General features: G+C 37.1%; 1 protein-coding gene across 1 annotated transcript in view; it reads right to left on the reverse strand.

The window, feature by feature from the left end:
- The window catches only part of clstn2a (calsyntenin 2a), a 237,038-nt gene that overhangs the window by 50,435 nt on the left and 168,416 nt on the right, over nt 1-18,187 (reverse strand). Inside the window, exons 4-8 of the mRNA XM_015360922.2 lie at nt 17,213-17,421; nt 14,646-14,795; nt 5,876-6,061; nt 3,385-3,642; nt 1,572-1,693 (exon numbers count right to left, since the gene is read on the reverse strand). Coding sequence (XP_015216408.2) covers nt 1,572-1,693; nt 3,385-3,642; nt 5,876-6,061; nt 14,646-14,795; nt 17,213-17,421 — 925 coding nt within the window. The remainder of the gene's footprint in view (nt 1-1,571; nt 1,694-3,384; nt 3,643-5,875; nt 6,062-14,645; nt 14,796-17,212; nt 17,422-18,187) is intronic.

Raw genomic sequence — 18,187 nt, forward strand, 5'->3', positions numbered from 1 at the left:
TATACAGTATAACTCGCAAGGTTTGTATGTATTCATTATGTGAAAAAATGTATATCAAATTGCAGTATACTACACTATATATACATACTTATGTGCAATAAACATTAAGGTTAGTTAAATGTAGATTTTGTGTAACTCTTCTTTCTGTTACTCAAACATTTTAGGGGAAACATTTTACAAAATTTATAGGATAGAGCTCTATTGTTCATACACACTTTGTAAAAGCACACAGCCTTGCAGATTGCCAAATGCTGTTAAACCCTAAGGAAAAAAAACTACAGGGAACAGATTTCGGAAAAAGAGCTAGCAAAGCAATATGAAAATATCAAACATGCATAAAACCATGCACAGTCATTCTATACCTGTTCATTACTAAGGAAAACAGGTAGTGAATGCCTTGCAAAAATGAACCACACTTAAGTGGAGGACCTCAGAATCACACTGACACATTGTGCAAAGTTTTCTGCCAGGAAGCAGATTTCTCAACAGCTTGTTAATTGAAGGCTCTGTGAGTTGATGTCCCAAAGGATCATCTTCATGCCGCCAGATTACAGTTCATGAATTCTGCTAAACCGCCTGCGATTATATTTTGTTCTTTGGCAATTAAAAAACTCTGATAAATAAAGAGGGGGTGGGCATTATAATAATTTTTAGGAAAACTGATGAAGAAGGCTTTAAAATTCCATTAATTCTAACCCTGGGGTTTTACTTTTCCTGTGCCCAAATCTGCAATAAAGGTAGACCTTACTACCAGGTAGGTAAAAGTAATTAATAGAGCAGAAAATAATTGGCATGATGAATAAGTTAAGAGACCAAATCTTCTTTTCTGGCTTTCTATCCCATCCTTTTCAGGTCCCTTGTCCTCAATTGCCTAGCTCAGGAGAGATGTACTGGAATGGTAGATGCATGGTGAATTAATGCCTTCTGCTGATGCATATCATCATTTTGAGTGCCCTAGTAAATCCTCCCTCAACTAAACAGAGGCTGTGATAAATTAAATCTCACATTCCTATTGAACTCCTGTGCCATTTGCTCAAGATCATCCAATTGCAAGCAGTTAACTAGACTGAAATTCAACTATATTTTCCCAATCAGCAATCATACAATGTACAGTAAGGACTCAAGGCTACCCATGACTTGCTTACTGAATAATTCTGGAGAGAAATGTGTGCAGATATCTTCAATTTAGATGCAAACACTTCGAGTTGCAAGATAATAAAAAAAAACACTAAAGCAGAATGCATTCCTCCTTGTCTGAAAAAGCAGACACTCTATCTCAGCCTTTAGCTCACTCTAAGTCCAGTTACAAAGAAATCCCTCTCAATGCTTTGTCTCCAGCCTGAGATACCATTAGCAAGAGTAGTGCCGCTTGACTTCTGCCACAAATGCCCACCAAACATTTAATTTATTAGATGTTCTTTACCCTTTATCTAAGAAGCAAGGTAAAACTATTCTCTTAAAAGCCCTAGCTCTTCAAGATTTGAAATAAAAAAGGAAAACAATCAGTACGCATCGAGAGCCACCAACATTAATATCCGTGTAAGGTCTCAGAATGCAAGAAGGCTGCTTACCTGATCCAGTTTCCAGTGGAACTCAGCGGGACGAAAAGTGTCAACCTGATTAAAATCTCGGCGAAGTAAGAACACCAGTCGACAGTTGTGCACATACAGAGCATAATGGTGACGGTTCATCTCTGCAGTAAATGAAAGAAAAGTAAGGTGCAGATCAGTATCTATTTTATTGTAAAGGCTACTGTAAATAACAGGGCTCTTGTCTGAAGTTCTGTTTTCATCCAGCATGAATAAACAGGACAGGGATTGAAATGAAATTCTTTGCACTTTCTAAAATCTGCTTCTTAGCCGTGGTGTGTATTTCCATCACCTAAGGCTTTCGTCCATATCGAATAATAGACAAAAACCTGTTCAAAACATTTATATCTTTAGTTATACTTTTAATACAGTGAACTGCAAACAGGAAAACAACTTTTATGGATATTAAAGAGAAGATTATAACAATACAGGGTCTATATTTTACCAATAATCTCCACATAAAATACAGAAAATTTAAACACAAATGTATTCTTAGTATTACTGAAGGAAATTCTGTATTACAAAATATGATTTAGACATTCTATATTTACAAGCCTTGAGTTACAATAATGGAATATTTCATGAAGATAAAGAAATGCCTCATTACGTCAACATACTATGAATTTCTTATTATAAAATATAATTGAATGTTGGTTATCTCACTTGATTATTGACATAGACACATAAAAGCCAATCAATAATCAGACAGATTTGTCTAATAAACTCTACAGAAGTACAGTACCATCGCCAACATGACATATTTGGCATATTTTCAAACCAAGACCTTTTTTTAAAAAAGCTGGTCACATTGCTGACATCCAACAGTTTACAAGCTAAAACAAAACATCAAATCACCCAAAAATACGCCTCAGAGGAAAACCTCTGTATGCCAATCTGAACCTTGGGCAAACCAATTGGAGAGAAGAATTACAAATTGGTGTCTACGTCTTACACACTGTAAAGTTATAAGCATTTCCATGCTTCAGTCTTTCCATCCTAAACAAGAAGATCTTGAGAATGTGAATCTAAACAAATGCACCTAATTCATTCAATTTTGTATTTTAGCTTAAGCAATTCAATATTTATTTTGTTAATGGATTATTAATTGAATAACATGAATAAGAAACTCTGTAGACCTAAAGTCTTTGACTGGAATGGAATAAAGGCAATCCAGCAATCCATTAAACCATGGTGAATGCATGACCTTTCATTGCATTGAGAGTATGACCAAGACAACATCAGGGCTGTTGAAATAAATTGCCACAGAGACAAGATGAATGTGTCTGACTATTGAATACTTGAATACAAGAAAAGATGATTTTGTGTGTGTGTGTGGAAAATCTACACGCTAAATAGTTTTACAGTCATGGCCAAGTTAACCTCTAGAGTAACTCAACTAGTAAACCAACTGGGCCTGAATCACCACTTCAACCATGATGTATTTAAATAGCCATCTGTGACTGAGATCCAACAAGTGGCAGAGCTCAAGGCCGGCAGTGCATCGTCCATGACATGCTGGGCTCAGAGAGCTTGAAGTTATGTCATTGCAGGAGCACCACACTTCCAGTCATGCTAACTCTTCTGCAAGGTACAGTCGAGCTCACAGTGTGTCAAATACAAAATGGCAAAGAAGTCCCTGAGTTATTTTTGTTCCTGTCCCTGTCAGTGCTGGGTAGAGGCCGGCCATTCTAAAGTCTTAAGGTAAAAAAAAACAGAAAAATAATGTACAGCCCCACTTAATAAAAAAAAAAGATATGTCATGGAGAAATAAGTAGCACAATGAAATGCTTTTTACCAGTTTTGTCTGAATTGCACAGGAGGGTCTCTTTTTCTGCTCGAAGACCAGGGCTGGGTCCATGTTTCATCCACGTGGCAATGGTGAATTGGTCGGTCAGATTCTTTGGCACCACTCTGTCAGGAATCTTTGCGGCTTGCCGGCCATCAAACTTAAATATTAGGTCGCTGTCCCGTCCGCTGTCTGTCAGTAGAGTCGCTGTCCAGTTCGTGGCAGCACCCGGGGCAGGAAGCAGGTCTGTGCTTCCAGATGAGGCCCCTGAAACACCCCGCACCCAACAAAACAAACAAGAAGAAATGCGGAGAAGAAAAAAAGATCTTTAACGTCTCATCGATACTTTGGTATCTATCCTTCTATGCTTTAAAATACTCTGAATTGTAGATTAAATTATACAGTTCAATTCCAAGGTGAGTGCCTTTTTACAAAGTAAAATGTAAACATAGTCCTCTGAAGAAGTATGTATTCCTCTCCCTTTTTACTTAAATATTTGTGCTTTAAAGGAGACCAGTTTATGGTTAAGCTTTCAAACACTTTTTTTTATCCTGTAAATGAAACATTTCTTGAAAAAAGTATGAAAAATGTTGTAATGTGAAAGCCAAATTAAAGCTTTTCAGTGTCTCTCAGTATCTTTTCAGTGTCTCTCCTGCATCTAGTTTTATTTAGAGTACTAAAAACAGAGAAAAAAGTCAATATTTAATAATGAACACACTCACTTGCATTCTATTTAACTATAAGCATTGTTAGTGTAGTTTTCATGAGTACACATGCAGCATTACATACTGTATGTGTACTAATTAAAATTACACTAAGTATTTATATTCAGATTTTACATTAAGTTTATAATAACATAGGTTAAAATAACAAAGATTTGATTTTCACTACTTAGGTTAGAAGTTCATTTAAGAATCCTTAATGAGCCTCAGTTCTTAGCATATTAGGGGTATTGTAAAGAGCAGCAATATTCTATTAAAAGCTCTTAAGCTTAATAAGAATGAATCCATCTGTTAGGACAATGAGTCTAGTTGGGCTATTATTCACCCACTATTGTGAAGTTTTGTTTCTATTAACTTTTTTCTCTTTATAGTTTGGCAAAAAGTTATTGACATAGTTAGACTATTTTAAATTAGTTCTTTTAATGGATGTGAAAAACAATGAAATAAGAAAGCTGTCTCCAGTAAGTGTAATGTATTCTGTTTTGTAGTGTCTTTCAACATTACTCAAAATTGATTTCGTTTTAAAAAGCAATCACAATTTATTTTTATATTCTATTAGATAATGACGGTAGAGCTTTGAAAGGCTGATTAGCAGTAAACCATGCATACAAAACAAGTTAGCAAGGACCCGAATGCATTTAGATTAGGTTATCAAGACATCTTAAGGGCCATTCCTTAAGCTTTTTGTAGTACTGCTGATTTGGCACAACCAGTTCTGTGTTTGGCCATAAGTAAATAGACACCTATAATTTAAATTATGATTGAACAATAGTTTTCTCAAGAAACACAGAAATACTGAAACTAGTAGCTGTAGCTGTGTCAATCATTATTTGAATGTCTATAGGTTGTAGCAAGGCACTAGCATGCTGGCACTGTTTTATTATTTTCATTGTGGAAAACTCCCTCACCCTGCAATTTTGTTTCACTGTCATTCAAAACTTCCCACCCGTACAAACCAAGATTTGCTTTATAGACACGATGGTGATTGTGATGGGGATGGGCATTAGTACCTACCGAGGAAAGTAAAATCATGGGTTGAAAAAAGTTCACACCATATCCAAAATACTTTTCAAGTGTTGGGGGTTCACATCATAAAGTAAGTAACTAAGACACTGTAAGAAATGTACTTTTCCTTATTTTTCTTGAAATTCCCAGACTTTTTTTCAAGTCACATGTATCCCAACTATATTAAAATTGAACCTTTTTAATTGCTTGTGTGCTCTCTACTGTGCTCATTGTTTTCTTTGCGCAATATCACTTCTTGAAACAAATCAATCATAGCCCATGCGATGGAGATATTGCATGACTGCTCTGATAGATTCTTGAGCCTGTATTGCCATTTGAGCGGCTGATTGATGTAGGGTGCTCTTAGCAGTCCTCCTGAAGTTAAAAACCTTTCATTCTGTGGCCTTTGGACAACCACTACTAACTGCAAGAGCTATCTTCTGGTATCTTTTTAAACCTGACCATCATTCTGTTCCCTGTGGATACGGGAATCCTGAGTGTCCTTGATATTTCTGACTGCCTCCACTTTCCCACTGTTCAATGATTTGACCTAATGTGAAATGTGACAATTTCTTGGAATTTGGCTCGTTACACACTGCAGGTATTTTGTAATCTGTTGTTGTATTTCTCCAAATAAAAGACTTTATAGCACACTCAGAAAAAACTACACCTCATTTGACAAATAAACGTATTTTTGTCCAAATAGAAAATAAAAATAAAGGTTTTACTTCCCACTACTTAATCGAATAACTGTATTTTCCTAAACAACATACCACAAAGCTTTTGTAAAGACTTCTCTGAGTAGGTCTCCCTGTCACATCCTTTTCCAATGTGGTTTGTCTGTAGCTCTACAGTTGTTCTTACAGAAGAGACAGGGCCATCACAAGTTTCCAGATGCATTTTGGGAAACAGCTGCCTGCTTCCTGTTCCTGGTTCATATTCAATCCGTTTATTCCAGCCTGAAAGGAAACATAATAGCAAAAGTATTGTTTTTCAAGATATGTCAACATTGATTATAAAACATTGATATGAAAACCACATAGAAGCTCATTTTTAAAGTTTCGTTCAATGACATATTAAAAAAACCACCAAAAACCACCAAATATATCTGCTTCCTTCTGGCTGCATGAGATCATATTAAGCTTAACTTAGCTAGCAACAACCTTGTACTTTGTGGCAACAAAATAAATATTTCTCCAGAAACATAAATGCTATGTTAAAGCTCTTTAATCCACCATGCATTGTGCTGTCAGATGCTGTGGCTGTATAATAACAAAGCTTTTAATCGGACTCATCACCATATGCTGTTATGAGAAATCAGAAACCAGAGTCACGTGCTACATCTGCCAGAGTTGTGCGATGCTGCTGTGATTGCTTTCATGTGCAAGGTAATTGGGTGTCTCTGAGGGAACTGCATTAGGCAGTACTTTTTACTGTACCACCCCCCACCCCCCAACAACATACCTGTTTTAAATTCATAATAATATTAAATAATAATGTAAATATTTGACTAATATTTGAAGAGCTTCTATGCACTTTATTGGCTTCAAAGTCTAGGGTTAAGTCTGCTTTGTACTGCTTTGTACTGCTTTGTACTGTTCTTTTTGCAGATAATATTTGGTAATGTCAACAATACATGTGAAATTAATTAAGGTTTAGAGTCCAGTACAGCAAACTATTCTGGCTTAACAGTCTATTGTTGTTAAGCCCATTAGAATCTCATTTCCAAAGCAAAATATGCCTATGTATTAATGATTCGTTTTAGTTCCACTAATTTCATAATTATACCCGAGGAAATCCAAAAACTTACTCTCAAAACTAAGAGCATTTCAATAAACACTTACCTGAGGGCTGAGAAGCTTATTTTCTGATGCTTACAGAATGTTGAAATGGTTAGATTTTTCCCACAAGTGAATAATAAGGCTAATAATTAATAATAATGGACAAGCTCTGCTATGGCTTTCCTGTGGGAATTCTTACGTTCTGTCCTCTTTAGAGTGTGGTAACCAAGGCGCTTTCAAATACTCTGCAATATAAACATACTTTACAGCAGCAGAATACTAGGCCTTCCACAACTTTAATTTTTAAAGAGAATTTTAGCTTCAGGAATATTTTGAAATTCTGGCACTTTCCTCTGTCAGCAGATATTTTCCAGTCTCTTTTTGCCAACAGCTCAGAGATAACTGGTTTAAAATAATCAGTATTTGTAGGAAATCTTTGTCTGCAGTAAACTGTGATGATTGTGACTAACGAGATATAGCTGCTTATAGCACATGCAACATCTGTGCATTCGGACTATGCATTATAAATCCTCTTGAAATCTCTGTCTGGCCATGTACAGAATATCTGTTTATATAACTACCAACGTTGTTGCCATTTCTACTGAGTTACAAAATTCTATTTTTTGTTGACAGAAACACCTGAAACATTCAAAAAAGATTTCAACATTTTCGTATAACAAATAATAAGGGAAAGGCTTTAAAAGTCCTTAAATCTCTTTGACAAAAGAAGTCAATTTCCATGTTTGAACAGTCTCAGTTGCAAGCATTTTGAGTCATATGGAAATAGTAATATGCTCAATTATAGAATGGAGCACAAGTCTCGGAAAAGCTGCACTCATATAAAAACATTTTAAAATTCAGAAAATAAACATAAATCCTTCTGAAATGGAAATACTGGTGGAAATCCTCTGTAAGGACTTAGAGCAAAACTAAATGGCAGTTTCAACAGAGAAGAGAACAAGTTGAGCAAAAAAAAAAACACATTTAAAATACAAGGGCACTTCTAAACTTTCATTAAAAAGGCTTTTATTAAAGGCTAATTTCATGTTTTTTTTCCATACTGGATTTGCAAGAAATGAGGAGGATGAAAATTTCAAGTGTTCTCCACTCCAATCTATTAATCAGGTGCTCTGCAGTAACTGTTACAGTAATCAGCTAGACCCTGCTTCTGCATTCAAAACATCAGCCAAACCCAGCCAAACTACAAACCTCCTCGGAGGCTTCAAGTGAAGAGGTAAGACCTGGACAATCACCTTTTGCTTCTTGTCTCTATCTAGACAAAGTGAAGTCCAAGAGTGAAAGGGATAGTGTTCTGGTTAATTCTACACAACTAAAATCTTCATTCCAGGCCAAAACCCAAACACTTTGAGACAGACATCTCTATCTGAACAAACTGCAGGAGACCTGAGATTTATTTCAGATTCAATTGCAATATTAAAGCCCCCTGGTGTTTGATAGCTTGACAACAGGGGATGTATATTACCCTTCAGTATTTCATATACTGCATTACATCTACCACTGATTTTAATAAGACTAAAAGACGAGCGTGAACATTGGAGTATAATCTGCCTAAATTAATAATTAGACTCATAAGCACCCCTCTTCAGGTTTAAAACAAGACCAATCACACTGAGAAAATTACAGCCTTGGAAAACAGGTATCTGTGAATTTAGCCATTTAAAAAAAAATGTCCTCCTAATCTCATCCTATTTATTTTCACCACCACCTTCATCCTCACAAAAAACGTCCAGATAACAGATGGCAGGTGTGCATGTTCCAAACGTTATCCAATCAGCTAAGCATAATTTCATACAAACCAGTGGCAAAAAGTTTTTTTTTTCCCTTTTCCATCTTTTGGACGTAACAGCAACAATTTAATCAGGAAACGTCTCGACAAAGAACCAAGAAAACAAATCAGCAAGAGCAGCAGTCAGCCTGGAACCGATGATTACGGTACAGTTGTATCAGGACAAAGAATCTGAATGAAAAGCATGATGTGTCTGAAATATGAAGACTGTTTAGTCCTGCACCAGAACAAAGGAAAACAAATATGCCTACACGTTAAAGGGCCAGACAAATAAAATCAATTTTTCACAGAAATAACTTAATCACAGATAAAAGTGGCCAGATTGAATTCAAGTTTAAAGATTCAGATCAGAAAATGTTCAGATCACTAGTAATAGTAATAGGAATAGTAAATATTGCTTTAAAGTAGGGTTTTCCAAGACCTAACATAAACAAATAGCTTTCTGAAGAAAAATGGGGATTTTCAAATTTAAACTGAGGCTAAATGTTTTGGGGTACATATTCTACAGTACGTACTGTTTAATATAAAAACCATCCGGGCCATACTGAGGGAAAATGCAACAGAAAGTGGCAGCATATCATTTGTTTTCCATAGCTAATAACAACAGTAGCGTTTCCCATGTGGAACCATGTAAATCAATTTTATTTCTCCAAATGTATTTATTTCAATTTATTTCTTTTATTTTTCTCCAAATCAGGAATTGAGTTGATACTTTATTGTACAGAGTGAAGCATAATGTAGTTCCTTATTTTTATTCTCAGCCTTGCTGATGTTAAAATAGTAAATGAAATGTGAAGAAAAACATATGAGAAAAAAGAGAAGAGAAAAAAACACTTTCAATGAAATACACTGTAGCTGTCAAGCATGATAGACATAAGATGTAAAGAACAATTTCCTAAACATGGAGGTTTTCAGTGAACTGTCACATGGGTGCAGTCATTAAAAATGAAGAGAACAACTATGAGTTTCAGTGGCGCTCCAGAGATTTATATTATATTTATATAAAAGGACAAGTACAGCAACAGTGTTAGGGTGCAAAAAGAAACATTCTGCCTAAGGAACTGAAATGAAAGAACTGTTTAGATTTCAGTTTATGTTGCGGCTTTACTTTTCTTATCTTTTTGTTTCCATGTTTTTGTGCATCTGACTTAATGTAATCTATATTTTTCTCTGGTTTCCTGAACATTATCTAAGCGGAGTCTGAGAAAGACCAAACCAGAGCTTTAATACCATGCTGTGGGACTTTACATCTTGTTCCCTAATAACAGTTTACAGTACCACTGGAAGTTCATTAAGCTGGTCCTAGTTACAGGTGTTAATCAGTGCATGTACAGTAACTGATCTGCCTTCTTGTTTTTTTATTTTTTCTGTACTAAATCTTGGGTTTCAAAAATACCTTAGTTAATATTATTTCCAATAACGTCATCACGCAGAACTTTATTCAGTCTCCCTCTCCACATTGTTAATTAAGAATGTACTGCTTTACTTTTACTAAACACCTCCTAATAGCTGACAAACTGATTTAGGGCAGGCATATATGTAGTTGGGAATAATAGCGTGTAAGAGTTCTTTCCTTCTGCTTCAGTCAATTTGGTGATATTTCAGCTAACACACCTGAATGAGGGCAGTTCTGAAACTGAAACTGGAACAAGATTAATAGTAATCACAAAGCCCATACAACTTCATAAAACCTGAATGAATTTTTTTTTTAATTAAATCAATTTGCCTGTGATTACCGCACACAGGTCCCTCATGAGCAGGACAGACAATCACAGCACTCAGAATCAGGGAATCACAGCACCTGAACATCATTTCTCAACTGATATTTCCGTTACCCTCAGATAGAAATGGATGAGTTACAGGATTGAGGAAAGTCATATATGAAAAAAATGAACAAAGTGTTTTGAGTATACAGGAAACAAAGGCCATGCTCTCAGACTGTACATGTATATGGGAGAACTGTGTATTTTCAAGTTTGATAACAGAGAGCATCAGAGCAATAGCTGTGTACTGTATTTTACTGTCATCGGTCTGACTAGGATAATGCACTTTGAGGCAGTAAGTTTAAACATTCAAATATGTTTTTTATATTATTAACTTGCTTGATATAATGTATGTGTTGCTGGGAGGAGGGTGATGTGCTGTAATCATTTTATCTTTACAGTATGCTACGTAAGCTTATTAGCGGCATGGAGAAAAAATATCTTGTTTATATGAGATATACAGTGCCTTGCGAAAGTATTCGGCCCCCTTGAACTTTTCAACCTTTTGCCACATTTCAGGCTTCAAACATAAAGATATAATTTTTTTATTTTATGTGAAGAATCACCAACAAGTGGGACACAATTGTGAAGTGGAACGAAATCTATTGGATTTTTGAAACTTTTTTAACTAATAAAAAAATGAAAAGTGGGGCGTGCAAAATTATTCGGCCCCCTTGCATTAATACTTTGTAGAGCCACCTTTTGCTGCGATTACAGCTGCAAGTCGCTTGGGGTATGTCTCTATCAGTTTTGCACATCGAGAGACTGAAATTCTTGCCCATTCTTCCTTGCAAAACAGCTCGAGCTCAGTGAGGTTGGATGGAGAGCGTTTGTGAACAGCAGTTTTCAGCTCTTTCCACAGATTCTCGATTGGATTCAGGTCTGGACTTTGACTTGGCCATTCAAACACCTGGATACGTTTATTTGTGAACCATTCCTTTGTAGATTTTGCTGTATGTTTGGGATCATTGTCTTGTTGGAAGATAAATCTCCGTCCCAGTTTCAGGTCTTTTGCAGACTCCAACAGGTTTTCATCCAGAATGGTCCTGTATTTGGCTGCATCCATCTTCCCCTCAATTTTAACCATCTTCCCTGTCCCTGCTGAAGAAAAGCAGGCCCAAACCATGATGCTGCCACCACCATGTTTGACAGTGGGGATGGTGTGTTGAGGGTGATGAGCTGTGTTGCTTTTACGCCAAACATATCGTTTTGCATTGTGGCCAAAAAGTTCGATTTTGGTTTCATCTGACCAGAGCACCTTCTTCCACATGTTTGGGGTGTCTCCCAGGTGGCTTGTGGCAAACTTTAGACGAGACTTTTTATGGATATCTTTGAGAAATGGCTTTCTTCTTGCCACTCTTCCATAAAGGCCAGATTTGTGCAGTGTAAGACTGATTGTTGTCCTTTGGACAGACTCTCCCACCTCAGCTGTAGTTCTCTGCAGTTCATCCAGAGTGATCATGGGCCTCTTGGCTGCATCTCTGATCAGTCTTCTCCTTGTCTGAGCTGAAAGTTTAGAGGGACGGCCAGGTCTTGGTAGATTTGCAGTGGTCTGATACTCCTTCCATTTCAAGATGATCGCTTGCACAGTGCTCCTTGGGATGTTTGAAGCTTGGGAAATCTTTTTGTATCCAAATCCGGCTTTAAACTTCTCCACAACAGTATTACGGACCTGCCTGGTGTGTTCCTTGGTCTTCATGATGCTCTCTGCGCTTTCAACAGAACCTTGAGACTATCACAGAGCAGGTGCATTTATACAGAGACTTGATTAAACACAGGTGGATTCTATTTATCACCATCAGTCATTTAGGACAACATTGGATCATTCAGAGATCCTCGCTGAACTTCTGGAGTGAGTTTGCTGCACTGAAAGTAAAGGGGCCGAATAATTTTGCACGCCCCACTTTTCATTTTTTTATTAGTTAAAAAAGTTTCAAAAATCCAATAGATTTCGTTCCACTTCACAATTGTGTCCCACTTGTTGGTGATTCTTCACATAAAATAAAAAATTTATATCTTTATGTTTGAAGCCTGAAATGTGGCAAAAGGTTGAAAAGTTCAAGGGGGCCGAATACTTTCGCAAGGCACTGTACTTCTGAGTCACTTATTGAGTCACTTCTGTCTGCCCTTTTAAAGAGGTGAGGAGGCCAGATCTAACATTGTAAAGGTGGAACAGGTTTGAGATAGTATTGCTTTTATATGAAAACGTATCTCATTTATATGAGAAAATGATTGAGTTTATACAAGAAAATTATTGCATTTAAATGCAATAGATAATTTGTGAACAATGATGCCTATTATATATATATAATACTGCATGTTGCATTATACTGTACTGTATATGCAACATGCAAAGTAGCATTGACTTTAACAACAGCAGAATAGCGTCACAATCCTCTTTTTGGGACAAAAATAATTGAACAAAATAAAAATCTTACAAACAATAACAGTTGGTATACAGTAAGTCCCACTAACAAGTCATCGTGAATTGACTCCGTCCAATGTTTAAAGAGTAGAGAAAAACCTATGTACCGTCACGTCAAGAAGAACATACGCTTGGAAAGCCATGTCATTTCCACTTGTCACAGAAACGGTGAAAACAATGTGTATAACCTGGGAATATTTACTGACACGGTGCTGTATTTCATGCACTGTACACAAAAGACTGAACACGTGCTCCTTTAGATTATTTATTTCCCAAAAAGAGGAGTATGATGATATTCTAGTGATGTTAAAGTCAACGCTACTTTGCACGGGACAATATTATTGCATATGAAGTAGAATGCAATATACAGTATTAATATAGTAAGCAGCATTGTTCACAAATTAACTATTTAAATTAAACACAATATTTTTCTCATTTCAATGCAATAATTTTCTTGCATACAAATATGCATATAAATGTAATGCTATCTCATGTAAACAAGATTTTTTTTTCTCTGTGGTGCTAATGAGCTTCCTTAGTATACAGCAGTGCTGGGGGATGGAGAAGTTTGAGGAAGATGCACCAAACATACTGTACTGTAGTGTTTTCTTAACAGCAATGGCAGAAGTAAAAGTTAAGTAATTGGAAGAAGCAGGACAGGTGAAAAGTCCTGAACAAATGTTCTAACCATAATGTCATATCATTATAAAAAGGTATTTATTCAGGTTAAATGCTACGTCTATAAGATCAGCTAATTGTCTCCAGAATACACAGGACAAGCACAATTTGAGGCACAATTCCACTTTGTACCAAGATTGGACATTCTAAGATCTACTCTTAATCTTTTCTGATGACATTTAAGCCTGTCTCTCAGCATTTAAAGGATGTTGCCCTTCTCTGTCAGGATAAGCCCCTTCTTTGACATTTCTGTGATGTCCTTGGAACTCTCTTGGTAATGAAATGTCTAAATCCTCATTTGCAAAGTGCAAACTGGTTTTTAAGAGGAGATTAATTTTCTGCAGCTGGAATGATATGAATGCTACTGTGTACACATGAGAGGACTATTTTTTCCCTTCTTTTGCATGACACAATACAAGAAACATAAATCCCTCCAGGAAAAGGTTCAATAAACATTAGTCATGTACTATGGAAGTGGATTAGAGAGGGAAATGAAATACCATGAATCTTCGGACAAAGACCTTGGGTTTGTTTTGTTTAGATTTACTGAGTCACTTCTGTCTGCCCTTTTAAACAGGTGGGGAGGCCAGAGCTGATATTGCCAAGGTGGAACAGCTTTTAATGCTAGCAGCGTTAAACAATGTTTAAAAAGATTACAGCTATATCTCCAGCTATTAGCAATATTTCAAATTTGAATCAGCTGGTATTTTTGAATTCAAATTAAAGAGTGCATTAAAAAAACTTCCCTCCTCGCAGTTCAGCAAACCAGTTTGACAGCTGGAGACGGCATGTAGACAGACATTAAAGCTGTTTCAGAAAATTCTGACCTGATAAATACCGATAAACCACGAATGTAACACAAACGCAGGAATTTTAAAGGTGTTCCTTGAAAAAAATAGCCATCAGGTCGCAGTTGGAGGTGCAGTTCTTTAGATCTTCCTTCCAGCGGAGGCAATCAGGACGAATAAATGAAACAACTGCTTGGGATGAAGTGCCGAATTACTCCAATCAGGGCCATTTAACCTCTCCACAAGAACACCACTTCTATGATTAAGTAATTTGTTCAGACAGAGTCACCAGCCTACCTACCTTGCCAACCGGGTTTGCACACAGGCTTGACATCGATGCGCACCAGAACACTGTCTGCTGCTCCCTTCTGGCCACAGTCATAGGCTGTCACCATGATGTTGTACTGCTGCTCTTTATCGTAGCTGAGCTTCTCCGTGTTGCGGATGTTACCTAAAACAAATCAAATGCCGTGTGGATTAATTTATACACGTGTATACAAAACACACAGAAAATTAGCCGTTAGATTTAAAAAAAGGCTGAAAATGACTTCTGTGTGATTCAAGGTTACTCCCCAGACCAGATAAAAGGAGTCTTCTCTTGTTTTTGTTTTTTCTCCCCAGTGTGATTTATGTAACAATACTTTAGGGCAGGCTCATCCTATTTTTACCTCATATAAAGGGCACTCAAAGCAAAGACAAAGATCTAAACCTATGTTTTTTTTACATTTTGAGTGAAATGACAAAGTTTAAAGCTTTTACTTAAAGCAAGAAGAATAGGTAGACAAAGAGATATAAAGTAACCTAAAAGCAACAAAGAACATCCATAGTTTGCCATTGCCAGTGGTATCTAATTGTTAATAGAATCAAATAAAAAAAAGAATTCACGAATATGTCCAGACAGGTATTTTAAAGATCAGCGCATGTGCATTAATGCCAAGTTATGATTTTCGATAACATGTGCTATTCAATGTCAATCTCAGAGGCACATTTCCAGTCTTGTGCCCCAGATACAGTAGTGTAGAATTGAACTATTTTTAAATTAAAGTATGGAACCACGTTGTGGGAGAATTCCTAGGTGCTGCGTTTTGGAGCAGATTATCCCACTGTAACGTGCTCAAGGACAGAATAAGACTCTTTTGCCTTTGAATAATCCATACCAAAGGTCCATTCTGGTGTGTGCAGCTCATCTCTTGCTGGGATTCTATCTCCTTCTCACAGGCGCATCGCAGACCCAGTCTACACAAAACTGCTCAAATAGTAGCACCAAAAGTCTGATTCCCACAAAGGAAGAATTACAAACTATATATTTTTTCTGAGAGAATACATTACCCTTACACTAACATGAGTAGTTATACATACTGTAGATTTTCAAGTTTTCTAAACATGTGATTCTATGATCAAATATGTTCAATAGTGCTGTAGACCGAATGGGTAATCTGGAAGGTAACAAATCGTTTTCTACAGAGTGCGAGTCACCACATATCCCCAAAAGACAAAAATGAGATTAGAATTATAGATACAATAATATCAGCTAAAGCAAAGATCTTTATCAATTTGAACAGTTCGTACGAGTATGTGCAAAATAAGATGACCATGAGATTATTAATTTATGGTATTTGTTTTTACAATTTCAAACAAATTTAAAGCTGCGGTTCAGATTTTATTCCTTATCACCTTCATTTCTGAGTATAAATGCTGGACATACTGTAGCTCTTCCTACGATTTCCAACACACTTTCCTTTTTTAATTTAAAATTTAAATCTTTGTCACAGGATACAATATTATGCTACAGATGACAACTGTGAAAAGACTGAAATTGCCTTTTCCCCCGAATTGCATGAGACTCACAAGAAGATGGGTTCAAATCAGACTGAGGCAAAAGAGAAATGAGGATGATTTTCCTCTCTCCTTTTAACTTGCAGACGAGGTGTGTCAGAGCTTCTGAAATGTTTATGTACTACTTAGCAGCATGGTTCAGGCTGGATGTGCTGTTGTCTGGCAGTCTTTGATTTTCTGAAACCAGCATCCTTACTTGTCAAACACCTAATCAGTGGGTGTATTCAAATTTAATATTTCTTTTAGAATGGATAACATCTGTGCCAGCAGATAGCTGTGAGATCAACATGCTGCTGAAATTGCATGTGCCGCCTGGAAATGCTCTAGCAAGCATGGATGATAAAGAAGCAAGAGAAGCATAAGCTGAAAGGATTTACTTGACATTGAATTCACACCTCCCCTGTGGTCACCCCACAGCAGCTTCGTTCTTTGGCCAGTCTGCAAATTTTATCTCCATGCTAAACTGCGTGATATGAAATGCCGATTTTTATTTAAAGCTATGAAATTTGCTTAGTGGGGTGCAGAAAGGACTAGTTTGCCTAAATATTTAGGGAACCCCGGGCAACAACACGACTCCTGCATTCATTTGGCACTGCTTAGCAAAAGAGTATTTAAAGAAATTAATGTCTCCCTGGTGCACTTTAAAGCAAGCAGGCCTAAACCCATGCCAACAGGCCTCCGTTATGCCTAAGTAAATGAGAGAAAACAAGAGAGCGCAAAGGAATAGGCAGAAAAATCTGTCAAATTTCATTTGGCTGGAACAAAAAAAGTTCAGATGACACAAGAAAGGCCTTATTTAGGAAGCAAGCAAAGACTTTATTCCCTTCTCTACTAAAGAACAAAGGTCACAATGGCAGACCGCAGTGCACGGAATAAAACACACAAGATACAATCGAATGCTACAGGCCCAGAGACCATGGGGACTAGAGCACTGTGCTTCAGACTTTCATTTTGGAAAAAAATCAATGATATTTATTAAATTTAAAAGGGACACAGAAAATGAAATGAAAACAAACAAGAGCAGCACCTTACCATTGCGGTCGATAGCAAAGGGGATGTCTGGGGTGACAATCTCATAGTTGCAGATCTGACTGTACTGAGGGGAGCAGTCCTCATCTGCTGCCTCCACCTGCAGAACGCTGTCATATATTTTGCCCTCAGTCATAGTGGCCTTGTACATTGGCTCCCTGAAGGTGGGGGCAAACTCATTCACGTCGTTCACTTGGATGTGCACCACAGCCCTAGGAGCAAAAGGGAACACGCATACAGCTTCAGGGGGGTATTGTGTTAACAGCAGCTTTTGTTGGGGGTATAACATTGAGAGCCTACTGCTTATGATTTTATTAAAAGGCAAAAAGGCAATAGAAATCTGACAAGACCTGCATGAAAAAGACCTGATGGTTTTCAAATAGTATGAATGAATTGGTGTAGTTTTGAGCATTTTTTAATAGTGAACTAGGTTTGCATTTTGCTCAGGTTAAGCATGTGATACTGCAGATGAGTTATGCACAGAAATGTCTTTTTTCGAATGTCCTGTTAGCCTTCGCTTACTCAGACATATTCCCTCTAGATGCATGAATCGGCAGCCCTCATTTACAGTCTCATCTCTCTCATCATGATGAGACTATTCGGCGAGATCATTCAGCTGTAAATAAGGTTCTGCAAATACTGACAGACGGTGGCACCCTCTTTGCAACAGGGAGCCTGTAAATCATTCAAAAATGCTTGTCTCTTCATATTACAACACACAGCTTTGCAGTTTCCCTTCCCAGCTCCATCTCAACCCCTCTCAGAGATTCAGAAAGTGACATATGCTACGTGCTGGGTTTCAGTGACTGGACCCTCCACTCAGAGAAAGCCCCAGCTTGAGTCATAAGACTGTTAAGACGCACACATCTTGAGAAAATGGGAATATCATCTCCTGAGGTAGAATCAATAACACTAATTAACGGGCATTGACCATTAGAAAGCAGTTGCACTGTTGCTCCTAAGGCGGTTCTGTGCATA

Source organism: Lepisosteus oculatus, chromosome 13 (assembly GCF_040954835.1).
Source record: "Lepisosteus oculatus isolate fLepOcu1 chromosome 13, fLepOcu1.hap2, whole genome shotgun sequence".
NCBI classification, from domain to species: Eukaryota; Metazoa; Chordata; class Actinopteri; order Semionotiformes; family Lepisosteidae; genus Lepisosteus; species Lepisosteus oculatus.